Here is a 17,312-nt window from a genome sequence, read left to right on the forward strand (position 1 = left end):
CCAAAAGAAATCTGATGAGGTTCAATAATGACAAGTGCAGAGTCCTGCACTTAGGACGGAAGAATCCCATGCACAGCTACAGACTGGGGACTGACAAGCTAGGCAGCAGTTCTGCAGAAAAGGACCTGGGGATTACAGCGCATAAGAAGCTGGATATGAGTCAGCAGTGTGCCCTGGTTGCCAAGAAGGCTAATAGCATATTGGGCTGCATTAGTAGGAGCATTGCCAGCAGATCAAGGGAAGTGATTATTCCCCTCTATTCGGCATTCGTGAGGTCACATTTGGGGTACTGTGTCCAGTTTTGGGCCCCTCACCACAACAAGGATGTGGACAAGTTGGAGCGAGTCCAGCGGAGGGCAACAAAAATGATGAGGGGGCTGGAGCACAAGACGTATAAGGAGAGGCTGAGGGAACTGGGCTTGTTTAGTCTGCAGAAGAGAAGAATGAGGTGGGGATTTGATAGCAGCCTTTTACTACCTGAAAGGGGGTTCCAGGGAGGATGGAGCTAGGTTGTTCTCAGTGGTGGCAGATGACAGAAATAAGGAGCAATGGTCTCAAGTTGCAGTGGGGGAGGTCTAGGTTGGACATTAGGAAAACCTTTTTCACTAGGAGAGTGGTGAAGCACTGGAATGGGTTACCTAGGGAGGTGGTGGAATCTCCATCTTTAGAGGTTTTTAAGGTGAGGCTTGACAAAGCCCTGGCTGGGATGATATAGCTGAGGTTAGTCCTGCTTTGAGCAGGGGGTTGGACTAGATACCTCCTGAGGTCCTTTCCAACTCTAATGTTCTATGATTCTGTGATTCTAATTAAGCACTTGTTGTACAGGTGTGAAATTCTAAACACTATCTCTTTAACACAGACATTGCTAATGTTAAGGAGTATTCTTTTCTCAGAATGTAAGAGGCCTCCATTCAAGGGTTCTGCTAGTTTCTGTCAAGGATGGCAGGGTAGCTAAATGTCCTGGATTATGAAATTTGCACAGACTATTGTAAACCAGCAGAGCTTTGGAGCCTTGAACAGTGATAATCCTTTTTTTTAGGGTGGATAAAAATAGGTGATTTAAAAACAAAACAAAAAAAGATGATTTAAAAAAATTAAGTACTATTTTGTTATTTAAATTAAACTCATTTTTATATTTAAAAATAAATCCATTTAAAATTAAATTTGAAATTATGACAACCTATATGAAAATCTAAATTTACTGTGCTCTATTAAAATCATTTACATTAAAAAAGATAACAACATTCAGGCAGTATATGTTTGTTACTGAAATTTTAAAGAAAACCAAATCACTGAACTAGTGGAAGTCACGGGCTAAGCACCAGGAACTAAAGTTAGTTGAAGTGATAAACCAGCTTTTGACAGGAGTAGCCTCTTTTGCAGGTGCAGAGAGAATATTTTCTTCAATTCAGTTCCAACTAGTTCAGTTCAAATTACTATTTCATTCTGTTGAGAAACCAGCTGGGAGTTGAAAAAGCAGGAAAGCAGCAGCTTATTTTCCTCCTCCATGCTATGAGTCAAAGCAAGGTGTGAAAGCATGAGATCTACTAGTTTTAAAATCTTGTCAGACATAGTGACTAGTAACAATCAGTTCAATTCACTAACTACAGATAAAACTTACTGTTTTGATAAACTTCCTTTTTTTATGTATCCAGCACATTTAAGATAGTTTTACGTAACTAATATAAAAAATTAGAATTATTTCAGTTCATTTTAATTAAATTCTAAGTTCCATCCACATGCAGCTTAACACAAAATATTAGTAAAAAATTAATCATTTTAAAATAAGAAATACATCATTAACCATTTTCTAATATAATACAAAAACTGAAATATTAAGAATCTGCATAATTGAAAGCTATATGACTGCTTAAATAAATTTGTATTGAATAGAGAACCCTCTGATTAGGAAAAAAGTACCACATTCAGTAAGTGTAAAGGGTATGTTTCATGGCAAATCAACATCTTTTAATAGCTGACAAGTGAGAATCAACCTTTTTTTAGAAAGTAGCTAAAAAGTACAACAGCAAAACAAGATTAAAATCGATTATGTAAACCAAGATTTCCTGCTTTCTGATTAAAATCATGATTAAAATGGGTGATTTAAATCCAAGTGATTTAAATTAATCCACCCTGCTTTTTTCCCTTCTTTGTTGTTGCAGTCATTTTCTTTTTTTAAAAACTTTAAAATTGGGGAATTTAAGTGTTAAAAAAATAATCCCTATGTTAGTGCACACAGTTAAGGAGTCAGAAAAGTAAAGAAAAGTCAGGAAAGTTAAGGCTAAATGCTCAACTTTACCTCTGCATAGGCATTGTGATACCATCTAATCATATGATCACATATTATTCCTCTAGTAATACAGTGGCATATATTTTCTTCTCCAGCTGAAGGGCTGATCCTGGCAACACTTACTACTGAGTCAAGTGCTTCCCATTCTGCACAGTCCTACTGCAGTCAATTAGACTGCGCTTTATGATTTATAAGGGTGGCCTGATATTTTTTTCACTTCGTTTTTTAATTTTTTTCCTGCCTGTTTTTTGCCTTAGAAATACCAGGAGTGTCAGCTCTGGTTTTCTTTGATTTTGTTGGAGCATCTGTTGCGAGTCTTAAAGTGTGTGTGATATAAGCACTCACTCCGCATTTGATGGGTCAGTGGTGTTGAACTTTTAATATAAGTTTCTCTTCTCCAAAATGTTCATTAGTCATTGAAGTTAAATAGGTGTTAACAAAAACAAAAAAGACCCCAACGTTTTAAACAGCCCCACTAAAATCCATTCCCCTTTCAACTACTCAGCTTTCACACTCTTGCTTCTTGTGATGTCACCATTTGTGACACTGGGCCAGAAAGGGCTAAGCAACTTTGCAAGTTGCATGGCCCAAATCTGACCTTTAGAGACATATTATAGGAAAATACAACGGTAGTGAGGATCATTCCGTACAAGTAGACTAGAGCTTTGATATGCAAGCGTGTGTTGGTAGTTATTTGATGTTGCTTACATATATCTTGTTAGAGGTAAACAATGCAGATAAACTGCTTTCCTGTCTACTACTGTTCTATTGATTAAGAATTCAAAAGGAACATATGAACATTTAGATGGAACTTGAATGTAGCAATACTATTGTTTGTATTTCTCTTTGAAGTTTAAGTAGTATATACCTGTGTATGGTTTTAAATTGCCAATTACCTTGTGCTAATGTAACTAGCTACCGGTGTGCACAGGACATAGGAGATGATGCTTCAGAGCCACAAGTAATCACCTATTAATTGTTCAAGGAGGCACCAGCTGTCAAGATGTCGGTCAGCCAGAATGGATCTATAAAAGATTCGAGTGGACTGATCCTTTTTATTTCAAAACTGTCCACGCTTAACAGGGAAAGTTTGGATCACAAGATTGGGATCTCAGTACCAGCCTGGAATCACCCTGCTAACTCTCATGGGAGAATTTGAACAAACTCTGTACATGGACTATTTAGTCTTCATTTCTCTGGACTGGATTTCTAACAAAAAACAAGGACTGACAACCTCCAAGCTGTTTGGGTAATTTCAGAGACTTTGCAATTTAAGAACTTTGCAATTCAGTTATCATCTCTATTTTGAAACTGACCTAAAAGCTTTATTTTCATCTGTGTGTGTATATCGACCTTTTAACCATTACTCTTTCCCTTTTTAAATAAATGTTAGTTTAATTAATAAGCATTGGCTTCAAGCGTGTGTTTGGGTAAGATCTGAACTATTCATTGACGTGGTTGGTAATGTGTCCGATCCTTTGGAATTGGTAGAACTTTTTACATACGATGGATAAAGATTTTCAGTGATCCCCACCATATTTGACTTGGCTGTCTGGATGCTAGCCAATGGGCTGGATAGTTTTAAGGGAACTGTGTTTTTGTCTACTGAATGACCAGTGAGGTCATCAGAAGCTGTTTGCTGCTGGCTTGGTATATCTTATGGAATAAAAACCACCAGTATGCAGGGCTTTGCCTGCCCCGCTCTTTGCAGTTTGCCCCGTTTAAGCTATCTCAGCAGGGCTCCCCTGGAGGCCAACGTCATACAGCCCCACTAAAATCCATTCCCTTTTCAATTGCTCAGCCTCCGCGCTGTTGCTTCTTGTGATGCCTTCATTTTATTAGTTCTTTACTCATTATAGAGTCTTCCAGCTTAGACAGGACCTGAACTTCTGATATGAAACACAAGCAGGAGAATGAAACAGAGAAAACATTCTTTAATAATAAAAAAACAACCTTTCAGGCTTTCTTTATACATAATAAAGAAACAAACAAGGGATGAACCTATTTTTTTGACTTTGCAGGTGTCCCTTAAGAGACTGCTTCAGATACATTTCTCCTCAAGGTTTTTACAAGACCACTTCCAGCAAGCAATTGCTTACTGTTGGGCACTGAAGATGATTTTCACTATATTAAGCCCAATCAGCGTAAGAGGTAGGGGCAGAACTTGGGAGTGCCTGGGCTCATAGCCCTGTATGTATTCTCCTATGCCAATGAGGCATTTTGATAAAAAGATATGCTACTGAAGCAGCAGAATTATTCCTTTTACTGTATCTTGAATTTGCCCAAGGCATTTGGAAAGGTTATCCAGTCTGGTGCAGAGCCATTCTGCAGTCTGGACAGTTCAATGTAAAGCAAATTAGCCACTCACCATACAGAAAACATTTTTCCTTAGGTGTGCCCTTAAAAGTTAGCAACAAATCTTTAGCAAAACAGCGAGAGTCCTGTGACACCTCAAAGACGAACACGTTTATTTGGGCATTAGCTTTCGTGGGCAGAAACCCACTTCGTCGGATACAAAATCTTTGTGCATGAACAGCACATGATTTTCAAACACTTAGAACTTAGACAAGTGAAAACCAATTTCCTGTGTGACAAGACACTCTTCTTTGGGGAGGGCAAGTTCTTAATCATTTGTCCTGTAACTCTCTCTGATATAAAGCTGCTAGTTTTTCTTATGCATTGTTCATAACATGTAACCCCCTCTGGAATGGGTTGTTCCTGACATATTACACTGAGCCTCTAGGGCAGTGGTTTTCAACCAGTGGTCCACAGACTCCTGGAGGTCTGCAGACTATGTCTAAGATTTCCAAAGGGGTCTGCATCTCCATTTGACATTTTTGAGGGATCTGCAAATGAAAAAAGGTTGAAAACCACTACTCTCGGGCACTCACCCCTGCACAACAGTAACAACGGCTACAGAGGCTCAGGACTTTGTTTCCCAGATTGCCTAGAGTCCAGGGTGAAGATAGAACAAGCTGGAAGCTACTTCAAGAACCAATCATAAGCCAGAACTCAGAAACTTGGTTTTACTTTTGGTGGCTGTTGGAGCACAGAGGGAAGCATTACAGCCTGGAAGGTCCCCATTCAACGTCCCATTTCGACCCAAAGGGAAACCTGAACTCTGCCAGTGGTCACGGGATCATTGAAGGGCATCAGCCCAGCAGAGACCAGCATCCCGGAGTCTGAGGAGCAATTCCAGACCAGGCTGCTGAAAGTCGGCCTCGCCTTCCACTGGACTCCAAACCAGGGAGCCATAGGACAATCCTACCCTTTTAGGGGTGAAGATCATGTAAGAAATCCCATATTTTCCTTTCTTAGTTGTAAGTCAACCAATGATTATGGTGCTGCATCACCCACTAAAGAACTGATTCCCACCCTGCTATCTGTCTAGTTATGTGCTAGGAGGGAGCTGGGGGGCTGGACCGATGTAAACGTGGGAGGAGGAGGATTTAAGTATTGTTGATATTTTATTATTCTAGTTACTCCCATTCATTCATTAGCCCCTATCCTTTGTGTCATCTACCTAATTAAGTCCCCCTGTTGCTGTATCATTATTTTGGGGGTTGTGATAATTATTTTATTCCTTGTGCATTGGACTACACTCCTGGTATATTATTTGGCAGCCAAGGGACAATACCCCTTGTGATCCAGGCACTAGCAGAGGTCCCCTTGAGTGGAGGCAACAGGTGCCAAGATAAAGAACCCAGAGGCAGTACCCCTGAGGGTAAGAGGGAGAAGCTGCTCCAAGCAGCAGACGAAAAGTAGGGCTTGGCCACATCATAGGGGAAGGGCTACAAATAGAGACATTATTCCTCACCACACACACAACATTTCCCTTTCACTGAAGAAAAAAGTTTTTCCTTGAAACTTTTCAAAGAAATAAAATTTTCACCTTAAAACAGAAACCAAATCAGGACATCTCAGCCCCCAGATGTGCTAGCTTCTCGAAGCTGGAAACATCTGGAAATGGAATTAGCTTGGAAACGGATATGCAACCTTAATTCTAGCGGGTTGCCTCTGGAATCTTGCTATAGCAGTGAAGAGGCGACAAAAAGTGTCTTATCTCCAAAACACTTTGCCCAAATTGCCTCAGATTTTCCACAGATGTCCTACCCTAGTCTAAAGAGCACACCTGTGATATTTCAGGGGATTGGGCCCCATTTCAGTGAAGCTGGGGTGTCAGGGTGTCAAATCTGTGTCAAATGGTTTCAGTCTAGTGTCTCCCTATTATGCTGAAGGAACCCAGGCTTAATTCGGAACTGCCCGGGGGGGGCCCGCCCCCCCCCCCCCCCCCACTTCTTCCCTCCACCCCAGACAAGTCCCTGGCCAGTTCCACCCAGAGGAGTGAGTGTGCTCTGAAAGGTGATCTTGCAAAGGAAAATGTATTGGGGTTTACCCTTTTTTTACTTCTTTATGATGTATAAAGGGAAGGCCTGAATATTTTTTTCATCTCTCCGAAACCCCATAACACTTATTTTCCTATTTATTTATTTATTCTTCAAAACACCGTAAGGTCATCTGCTCTGCTCTTCCATTACAGTAGAACGGCAGAGTTACAAACAACTCAGGAATGGAGACTGTTCGTAACTCTGAAATGTTCACAACTCTTGTTCTTTCAAAAGTTTACAGCTAAACATTGACTTAATACGGCTTTGAAACTTTACTATGCAGAAGAAAAATGCTGCTTTTACCCATCTTAATTCAAACAAAAGCAGCACAGAACGTTTCCTTCTCTTGTCAAATCTTTTTAAATTAAACTTTCCCTTTATTCTGTTTAGTAGTTTATGTTTAACACAGTACACTACTGTATTTGGTTTCTTTTGGTTTTGTTTTTATCTCTGCTGCTGCCTGATTGCATACTTCCAGTTCCAAAGGAGGTGTGTGGTTGACCAGTCAGTTTGTAACTCTGGTGTTCGTAACTCTGAGGTTCTACTGTATTGTAGAAACGGAAGCATTATGACATCAAAGAAATCATCCAAGCAAAACCTGGTTTGAGAAGGGAAGTGATTCATATTCAGGCTGTTTAAATCTATATAACTCAAATGCCTGAAAAACACTAAAAAAAAGTCACTGAAGATTGATATATATAGACCTACACCACAGGTCTTCAAAGTGTTGGGCACGCCCCTGGGGGTGTGTGGAGGAATGTTGCAGGGGGCACGGGAGCCCCCGCTGCCCTGGAGTTCCCAGCAGGGAAGCCCTTGTGCTGAGAGGAGGAAGCCCCTGCCGTGGGGCTCCCAGGTGGAGCCGCCTCACGGCAGCTGCTCCCTATCCCAGCTGGTGGGAGTAGTAGGGGGCGCAGATAGGAGTAAGGGATGGGTGTGGAGTAAAATATTTGTGGACCATTGCCCTACACTTTCGGTTAAGGGATGAGAAAGAATACAGTCAGCATCTGAAGCTTCCAAGATTCATTCTAAAACCAAAAAAGATTAGATTTGAGATTTTTTAATTATATATCCCTTGTATTTCCAAACTTACATCAAAATCCTACAATGATCAACGTCCCCCGCAACACACTTTTCAAGTTCCAAGGGACCTACACATGCCTATCACAACATGTGACGTACCTCATCCAGTGCACTAAATGCCTCGATAACAATGACGTGAGCAAAATAAGACAATCACTGTGCTCTCGAATGAACTCACACAGGAAAACGACAAAAGGCAAGAACACCAGATCCCCTGTGGGGGAACACTTTTCACAAAGCGATCACTCTATATCTGACCTTTCAATCCTCAGCCTCAAAAGAAATCTGCACAACATTTCAAAAGACAACCCTGAGAGCTTAAATTCATAACTTTGCTAGACACTAAAAATCCTGGGCTGAACAGAGACACTGGATTTATGGCTTATTACAGCAATCTGTAATCCACTAACCAACCTTTTTATCCTGTGACTTACAGGGGTGTTAACCGGCCACTTCATCTTGAATGGTCCCTTGGAATATGTGCTAACTATTTATGCTAAACTATCTGATCAATCTTGTCTTTAACTGTGACACTCCACGTCCCTGTCCAGACCTAAAGAAGAGCTCTGTGTGGCTCAGAAACTTGCTTCTCTCTCACCAACAGAAGTTGGTGCAATAAAAGATATTACCTCGCCCACCTTGTCTCTCTAAGAACAACCCAAACATTTCAAGCTTCCTTCATACATCAGAAAGCAGCAAAAGGAGCACCAGGCCAGTCTGTGGAAAGGAGTGGGTTAGCGGGCGCTACCACCATATCCTGAAGGGCAGAGTTCTTCCTTGCCCTCTGCCCGCCATGAGGAAACGTGTCTTGGAAGCATATACGCCGTTCCCCCACAGGTGCTGCCCAGGCTGAAGGACAAAAATGTAAACCCCTCCCTGCCTCCTAAACTCCCGAGAGGCTGCAGCAGGGGGTCTATTTCCAGCAGGTTTCCAAGCCGGAGTGAAGTCTCGAGGGCTAGTACTGTATGTAGGAAGCCCCCCCCCCCCCCCCCTCAGTCAGGCTGGGGAGGGTCTGGTGCTCAGACAGCCCGTGAGCTCGGTGCAGAGACAGACCTTGCCCTCCGTGCTGGAGGCTTCTATTATTATTTCAGAGGAAATCATGTCAGCACACCAAATTGGTTTATGTGATAAATCTCAGCCCATCTCGCTTCCCTCCCCACCCCCCTCTCCAGCTCTTTCATATAAAGACACATCTCTTCCTGCCCTTCATCTCAGCGACAAAGCTTTCGATATGGGGTTCATTTACCTGTTCCTTTGTCCCCCACTCTCTGTCCTCCTTTCCCCGGCCCCATCTCCCCGGCCCCCCTTTCCCCTCCTCCTCTCCTTCGATATCTTTCTTTCCCCATCTCCCTCCTGCTTCCCAACTCCCTCTTTTTCCCGTCTGAGTGAGAGATGAGCATCCATCACAAGCAGTTCAGGTCAGTGAACATATGTGGCCACAGGGACTTTCCTTGGCACAAGCAAGGGGGTTGTTTACAACACCTCTGCTTCTCTGCTTCCCTCCCTCCCTCTCTCTCTCTTATCTCTTCCCTCCCCCTCCTCCCTTTCACCTACTCTCCCTTCCCCCCGCCAGCATCCTGGCCTCTCTTCTCCTCCCTGCTCTTCCCTGCTCCATTCTCCCCCAGGCTCCAGTGGCTCAGCACAAACTGCCCCCCAGTGCCAGTGCAGCACATTCCCCTTAGGGCTGCAATTTAGGGGCGGGTGGTTCACACAGTAAGGGCAGGAGCTGCTGATTGCAACCCGGTGGACACAGTCCCATAAAAAAGCATCAGCTCTTGGGAGACTGAATTCCACAGAACAGGTATGACATGGGAAACAGCAATACAAGCTTCCCACACACCCCATCCAATCCCCCCCCCCACACACACACACACACACACACCAGCAGTACCCCGGAAGTGAGAGGGGACTTGAGTCTCTACACAGACCTTGGCCTCTCTTTGCCAAGACAGCCCCTAGGGATGCTGACTAATGCTGTGGGCGCTTACTGGGAGGGGGATGTCTGGCCCACTAAGAACTGGACTAAGACTCTCCGCAGCTCACAGAAGACAGAGCAGCCGGCAGAGAGGGACACGCATTGGCCATTACTGCTCTGGAGCAGGAGCAGAACAGGACAGTGTGTCGGAGGCCCCCCAGCACCCTCTGAGCCATTCACTCTTCTGCGGCTTTAGAAAGAGGTTACCTTGACTCAAACCTGCTCTTACCTTCCAGGGAGGCGGCTAGGTGAAAGAGGCAGACCAGCCACAGCCAACCCATTCCCACTGCTCTTCTCCTCGCCCTTACGGCAGCGTTAAGATCCAGGTAGCTTCTCCAGGGACTCCACCATCTCCAGAAAACACCCCCCACTCCCTTCAAGAGTTCCAAGGGGGTGTCAGGTGTGTCAGGGTCTCTCCAAGCCGAAGCACATGTGTCTCTGCGCAACGGGGGTGACTGGGGAGAGACAGAAGGCGAAGAAAGGAAATCAGGTAGCCACAATTTCAAGCTATGACATGGCAGCTTCACATATACCACACATAGCCCTCCTCCAGCACATGCTGTGCCTGACCCATCGTTGTAGGGTTTATATCACAGACTGAATGCACGCTGTGCCGGCACTGCTGTCCGTGTCCATCCCCCCCAACGCCTTAGCAGTGGTTTAGGAGGCCTCCAAGGAAAACTCAGACTCGAGATGTTGCTGCCTCAGCACGGGGTACTTCCCTGAGTCAGTGCTGACCCAGAGCCAGGGGACACTGCTGCTGCAGGCCGATGCCCTGTCCACCTGCAGTCACTGGAAACGTCCCATGGCACTTTTTCAAAAAGAGTGGAGCTGTTAAACCTCGCGACCTTTCCAAATTCCAGCTCATGTAATTTCATGTAGCCTCCTTAGAATTTCCCAGGGCAGTTTCCATGAGAGAGAGTATTTTTCACATCCTGTGGCACTGCTCTATACGACAGCTGACACACACTACACCCCAAAGGTAGCTGCGTTTCAGCATCACGCAAATTATCCCTCCACACATACGTTTGGGAGCTGGGGAAGTGTTATCCCCATTTCACAGATGGGGAAACAGGCACAGAAAGTGACTGACTCTAGGTCAAACAGGAAGCATGGCACAGCCAAGGAAAGAACCCGAGTCCCAGTCTAGTGCCTTAACCAAAAACTCGTGCTTCCTCTCAGTATAAACGACAGAGTTCCTGTAGCTCCTTAAAGACTAATTTCTACCCACAAAAACCTATCCCAAATAAATGTGTTCGTCTTTAAGGTGCCACAGGAACTCTCGCTGTTTTGCTAAAAACAGACTAACGTGGCCACCCCTCTGGATCTGAGTATAAAGACTGTCTGTAAAGCCCTTTGGGATCCTTCATCATGCCAGGCCCCATACACATCTGCAGCAGTCATCACTGAGCAGGTAGCATCACAAAGGGGTTTCATTCAGCCTACTACAGTGCAGCAGCTTCGTAAAGCCAGGTCCTTCTGGGCCCAGCAATCAGCGACCACAGCCCAGTCCCCATCCCTCTACACAATTGCCATGGGAGTATGTAGGTTACTGATAGAAAACAATAAGTTGTGTTTCTTTGGGGCACCCTTCATGGAGAGCACCAAAAGGTACTTCAGGGAGACAGTCAAACATAAGCTAAGCAGAAAGACAAGGTTCTCAGGCAACACAGAAAGAGGAGCAGTGGCTTGGCTAGAGGGGGAGGGCAGAGTTGGAATTAGAAGAGGCAGCCATTCTGGGAACATCTCCAAATCCAGAGGAAAGACAAGCAGGGGGAGCAGCGAGTGGACAGGACAGTCTGGGTGGGAGTAGTGGAGTGGAATTTGCTTTGCTTTATTTCAAGGTGGATTGATTTAAATCATGATTTAAATCACCAAAAAAATCATTGATTTCAATCAAGTTTCCCACTGATACTTCTTCACATATTTCTTAAACAATGGTGCAAATCTGAGCACTACAACATGTTAATTTACAACTCAGTACAGCATTTTACAACATCGAGGAGGGTATGCTTTGTGTCACTTTTTAGATAATGTGATTTGTATTAGTGTAGAAATAGCACATAACACTCATTACCTGTGTCAAGCTGCAGATACAGCAGCAGTACATCAGGAACAGCAAGAACTAAATCACACACACACACACACAACAGCACTTCTATTTTATTAAACTAAATCTTAAATGTTACATAAAAGCTTGACATTTGCAATTGCAGCAGTCTCCTGAGCTGCCGGCTGTCCGTAAACTCTTTTTTCTTTTTTTTAATTTTCAAATGTTATTAACTCTAACAGACAAATCATCACAACACTAAACGTACGCTGTCCTTAAAACTTCTATAACTAGCTCTCATCTTCCCCACTCCCACTGTCATTTTTATTCACAGACTGAAACAGAAATACCAGTTTTCCTGCTTTTTCAACCCCAGTCGATTTCTTAGCTTTGAGTGAATAATACCAAATGATTAAATTATTCTCTCTATGCCTGCAGAGGAAGCTACTGCTGTGAAAAGTTGACTTAGCAACTGAAGGAACTCTGTTTCAAAGTACCTGACTAATGACTTCCACCCATTCAGGGGAGTGACTTTGTTCAAAACATCCTCAGTAAACATGTACTGTTTAAATGGTTCCGCTCCAACTCTGACATTTATTATGACTGGCAGCATCTTCTTCAGAAGTTAGGCATCTACCATTATATCTGGGGTGGAGAATGTTCACAAGAAAATGAAGTGGAGTTAGTGCTTGATCCATTCGCTTCTTTATTGCCTGCAGTTTAACTTTCTGGTGAGGTATTTCTTTCTTCAATGTCTCTGGAAGTGCCTTCCAAATTTCAACAGCATTGGCAGTGCAGTAACAATTTCTCTGAAGTTTATTTAAGGCTATGGATATAGGCTTCAGTATACTGAGCATATCCTCTACGTTCCTCTTTAATCCAATGTTAGATACTTGGGTGAGATACTTCCATCTATTTTATCACAGTTTTCTTCACAAAGTTTTATGAGAACAGGCCAGTTCTTAATGATTTGTTCAAAACAATCAACCACAGAATTCCATCGAACATCTTGAGGGAGAATTAGTTTGGATCCTCCTGCTCTCTTCAGTGAAGCTGAAACAAAATGGTTGTTACAGAAGTATTTTGCGACTTCAACGACATTTTCTTTTATTCCTGGAGAAGACAGACATACTTAAGTCTTTGGCTAAAAGATGCATTAAAGGGGCACTGCAGCCATATGTTATTAAGAAGCATCCTTCCGTTTCTTTTTCTAAGTATCTTCTCATCTTTGCCAGGTTTGCAGCGTTGAATGAATAATATCAAATGATGAAAATATTCTCTCTGTGCCTTTAAGACAGCGTCTTAACGAGCTCCTCTGCCTTGCTTGGCCCAGCTCCACCAGCACACAAGCACAGAACAACAACAATCCTGTCCAGCCTGTGCCTGTCTTTGCACATGTGGCTTTAATCTGCTGAGAAACAGAAACTGAAAGCCCAGGACTGTCAAGAAGCAAAGAGCTGGTAGTTAGGCTGGACAGACCAGAGCCATTAAGTCGTTTTTATGAGTCTGTAAGTGTCGGTTTAGCACGTTGGTGATGAGATTTAATTGTAACTGTGATTTTTTAAACGAGAGAGAAATTTAGTATTGTATTGATGGTTTAAAAAAAAAATCCAATTTAAATTTTAAAAATCCAATTTTTTTTTAAACATCTATTTTTTCCCACCCTGCTTTATTTGTGAGAGAGGAAGAGGCATCACCAGACAAAGAGGAGCGTATCCCTTACTGTGCAGCACTAGGGAGACTGCACCTAGAACGCTGCATACGGAGGCATTAGAGCCACCCCAAACATCAGGAAGGTGTAGGAAAACTGAAGGGAGCATGGAGAAAAGCAAGAAGTGTGATTCAGGGGGACTGATCTGTAAGGAAAGATAAAATAGAACTAATTACATATAACTGGGGCAAATGACGACTAAAATGTGTATGTTGGGGACTATGGGGGGGAGAGAATACAACTGGCTCCAAGTCTTATAAAGGTATAAACAAGGAAAAGGAGAGAAACTGATCACAGAGGACTCAGGGAGTAAAAAGATGAAACTGAGCAAAAAGGAACAGGCTGGGTAATCAGAAAACATTTCATAACAGTGAGAACTATTAGACTGTGTTGAAATAGTCTCCCCAAGGGAAGTGGCAGAAGATCCATTGCTTGAGCCATTTAAAATTAGACTAGGAAATGCCTGGGAGAATTCTCTGGAGAGAGCTATAAATAATAAACATCTGCCCTCCTATGCAGTCGTTAATACCAAGATCTAAAAGCACTTTGCTAAGTTAGCAGACCCCTGGGAGGGAGATATTGTGAGTATTATGACCCCTGTTTTGCAAGGAGGTAAACAGAGGCACAGAGACAAATTCAGCCCTGGTGCTAAGTGCATTAAACATCCATTGAAGCCAATGGAATTGCATCCGCTTAGATCAGGCCTGAATTTTGCCCACAGTGAAGTAACTTGCCCAGTGTCATGCAGTAAGTCAGTGGCATAGCTGGGAACAGAACCCAGGAATCTTGACCTTGCTAACAACCACCAGATCTTAGTCTCAGTGTGGCATCAGCCAGGAGATAGAGGGAAGGTTGACAAAATGTGGCCGAAGATTCTTATCAGGAATTAGGCAGAATTTGAAACAAACAGAGAATTAGACCCACCGCTGGCCTGGAGAAATGGGCCATTCTCCTTCCCCACCCATCTGCGCGTGCCTCCTAAATTATCGACCCGGTTTAAACTGCGTTCTCAGCATTCCTAACCCCAGGGAGTGTGTGCTGCTCTTTCCTTGGCAGCTCATACCCTTTTGTCAGTCTGGATTAGATTGGAAAATTACTTTTTTCCCCCTTAAATAAATTGTGGCTAATCCCAAAAGCTGGTTTTGATTTAGACAGCAGCAAAAATGTAAATATCTGCAGATTTCAAATGCTGTCTCCTCCTCCCTCCAGCCAAAGTGCTGGCTCAAAAATAAGTACAATGGAAGATGTTATGGGGGCCATGTATACATACGGGATGATAGGAAGGAAGCATTAACCCTTCAGAAATTGAGGCATACCGAAGCCCTAATCCCAAATGTAGTCTCCTGCCCTTTCCGCCCACGCCTGCAGGGCCCCAGCCCTGAGAATCTCTTGGTTCTTCCATCCTAAGTGTCTTGCACACACTCCTGCCAGTGCCAAAGCCTCCTGTTACCTCTCAACAACCTCAGCCTAGCCCGGCTTCTTAGCCACCCATTCACGACAGCAGACAGGCACCCTGCCCTACTCTCCTGCCCAGCTCCTTCTGACCAGTCCCACGTGGACATTTAGGCCAGATCTGATTCTCTCTCTCTGATGCAGAATCCACCTATCCTTCCCACTCTGTCAGCCCAGCTGAGAACTTTCCCACCGTGGAGTCCCTCAGTGCCGCCCTGCTCCCCTTCCCTCTCTCCCAGCCACTCACAATGGGCTGCTCCTTCTGTGTATCTCTCTCGCCTTAACTCCTCCATAACGAGCTTCCTGTATTCCCTGCATGCCCAAAGCTCCCTAACTCTGGAATGATTTCTAGTTCCCACATGGAGCTGGGAATTAGGCAGTGTCCAAAAAAAGAAAAGGCTCCTCAGTCTCTGCAAACTTCTGGAGGGAAGAGTTGCTTTAATGATTCCCCAGTGGTTTCTTGCAGTGCTTAGTTGCTTAGCAGAGGCAATGACTGAGTGGTCTGAGCATTGCTTATGGGTTTGCACTGAACTCTACCACCACTGAAGCAACCAGAAAGAAGTTCAGCACTGCAAGGAACCATTGCTTGGATCACCCACTGCCTGCACTATCGCTGTCGTTTATTATTATTACTATTGCAAGCATTCATTTTGACATTATCACTAGGAAATCTGGGTGCCTCACCAGGCTCACCCGAAGATGTTCAATATCTCAGTAAAAGAGACCAAATATCATGATGAACCCCTGCACCTTTATTGGTCAACTAAGAAACCGACACCCAATCAGTGGGAAGGACAGCTCTTTCCCAAAGCTGCCTGGGTGATGCGTACTCATGTTTCCGTAGGGAGATATAGCGGGCATTGTGCATGGCTGTGCTCAGATAGCTCTGTCCCAAAGGTTAGTGTGTGGACATTCTGCACCATCACAATGGCAAGGACTGCACCAAGCCACTTCATGCAGTCACGGTCACTGCAGCACCTTCTTCACTCAGTGCCCAGATCCCCCCGAGGTCAAGCGTTCCCCACAATAACACGTGCTAGTCCGGGGGGAGCACTAGCAGTGCTGAGCAAGTTCCCATTCATTCCACCATCAGTGCCACTAGCACGTGTGTTTCTATTGGAGCTGGAGCGGGCTCTCATTCAGGCTAGGTGTGCGCCAGTTATTCAGCTGAATGCTGCCCACCTCCACTGCACTCTCTGGTGCGTGGCTGACTTGAGGCCAGGAGTAAGTAGCTATGTGCATGCCACATCGGTGTGGGAAGGGGATTCCCCAGAGGCGGCGTGGTCTGTTGTGTGTGCTCGTGACTCGGGATGGATTGACAAGGATGGCGGCACAGAGATATACACCAGTGCTTCTCTGCCAGCCCCGTCCGTTTCTCTTGACTCCAGGCTTTTATTAAAACAAACCCTTCTGGTTAAAAAGAGACATTTCCAGAGGCATTCTTGCTGCAGTGCTGTTTGCAGACAGCCGGAAGCCACAGTTCAGAGAGAAATGCAAACTGCCCCATTCTCCGCAGTGCCAGTAACTCCAAAGTCTCATAATGTCCATTTGAAAGACGTGTGTTCTCTGACCTGAAACATGCAGCTATTCGGGGAGTGTGGAAAAACTGGGGCTGGGAGGAGGAATTTGGGCACAGTACTACCACTCGACCCCAGTGTTACCTGTGCCAAGCCAGGTTCTTCCTTCCTAGGTGTGGACAGCTATGCCCAGGCCAATTTCCATGCCAGTACTCAGAATGCTTTGCCAGTTCCCAATGAAGGTGGGTGCGCCTGACCCCTCAGGAGCACAGCGCAGGTTTGGAAGCTGCCTGTGGCCATGGATCACTAAGGCATTTTCTGGCCGATATTCCCCCTCCAACGCACTGGCTCACGACTTTCCTCCCGTGGGGACCCTGTCTCAGGTAGGAGCAGGTGGGAAGGCGAGTGAAATGCCTCCCTGCGCCCCTCCCCTCAACACCAGAGCTTCCCTCGTCCATGCATTCCCATGGCCTTCGGCAGCCCAGACGGAATGTGAGGATGGAAAGGAAACTACCCAAACATTTCCGTTCACAACCCACAGCCACATAATTCCTACCCTGCATTTGGGCTGTGTGTATCCCTGCTGTGCACAGGAAATCTGAGATGGGGCAGAAGGAAGGGAGGGGGCACACGGCCTGTTCAGCTACTGGAAAAGCCTCTTGGAGAGAAGCTGGGGGCCTGGGGATTATCCTTCCCTATCCGACCATTCCTTTAAGCTCTGGGTTTCCCAAGAATTTTACTGAGCAGGGTAGAGGTGGGAGGAGGGATTGCCAGTCCCTTGCACCCCTTGCATTGTGGAAGCTGAACCTCATAGACTCATAGACTCTATGGTCAGGAGGGACAAATATG

At 44.7% G+C, this 17,312-nt stretch overlaps 1 protein-coding gene across 1 annotated transcript in view; it reads right to left on the reverse strand.

The window, feature by feature from the left end:
* Positions 1–17,312, reverse strand: part of LOC137166540 (ephrin type-B receptor 5) — a 106,638-nt gene that overhangs the window by 69,186 nt on the left and 20,140 nt on the right. Inside the window, exon 2 of the mRNA XM_067568311.1 lies at positions 9,963–10,188. Coding sequence (XP_067424412.1) covers positions 9,963–10,014 — 52 coding nt within the window. The 5' untranslated portion in view covers positions 10,015–10,188. The remainder of the gene's footprint in view (positions 1–9,962; positions 10,189–17,312) is intronic.

The sequence above is a fragment of the Emydura macquarii genome, unplaced genomic scaffold (genome assembly GCF_026122565.2).
Source record: "Emydura macquarii macquarii isolate MOO-44397 ecotype Brisbane River unplaced genomic scaffold, CSIRO-AGI_Emac_v2 contig_2871, whole genome shotgun sequence".
In the NCBI taxonomy this organism is placed as follows: Eukaryota; Metazoa; Chordata; order Testudines; family Chelidae; genus Emydura; species Emydura macquarii.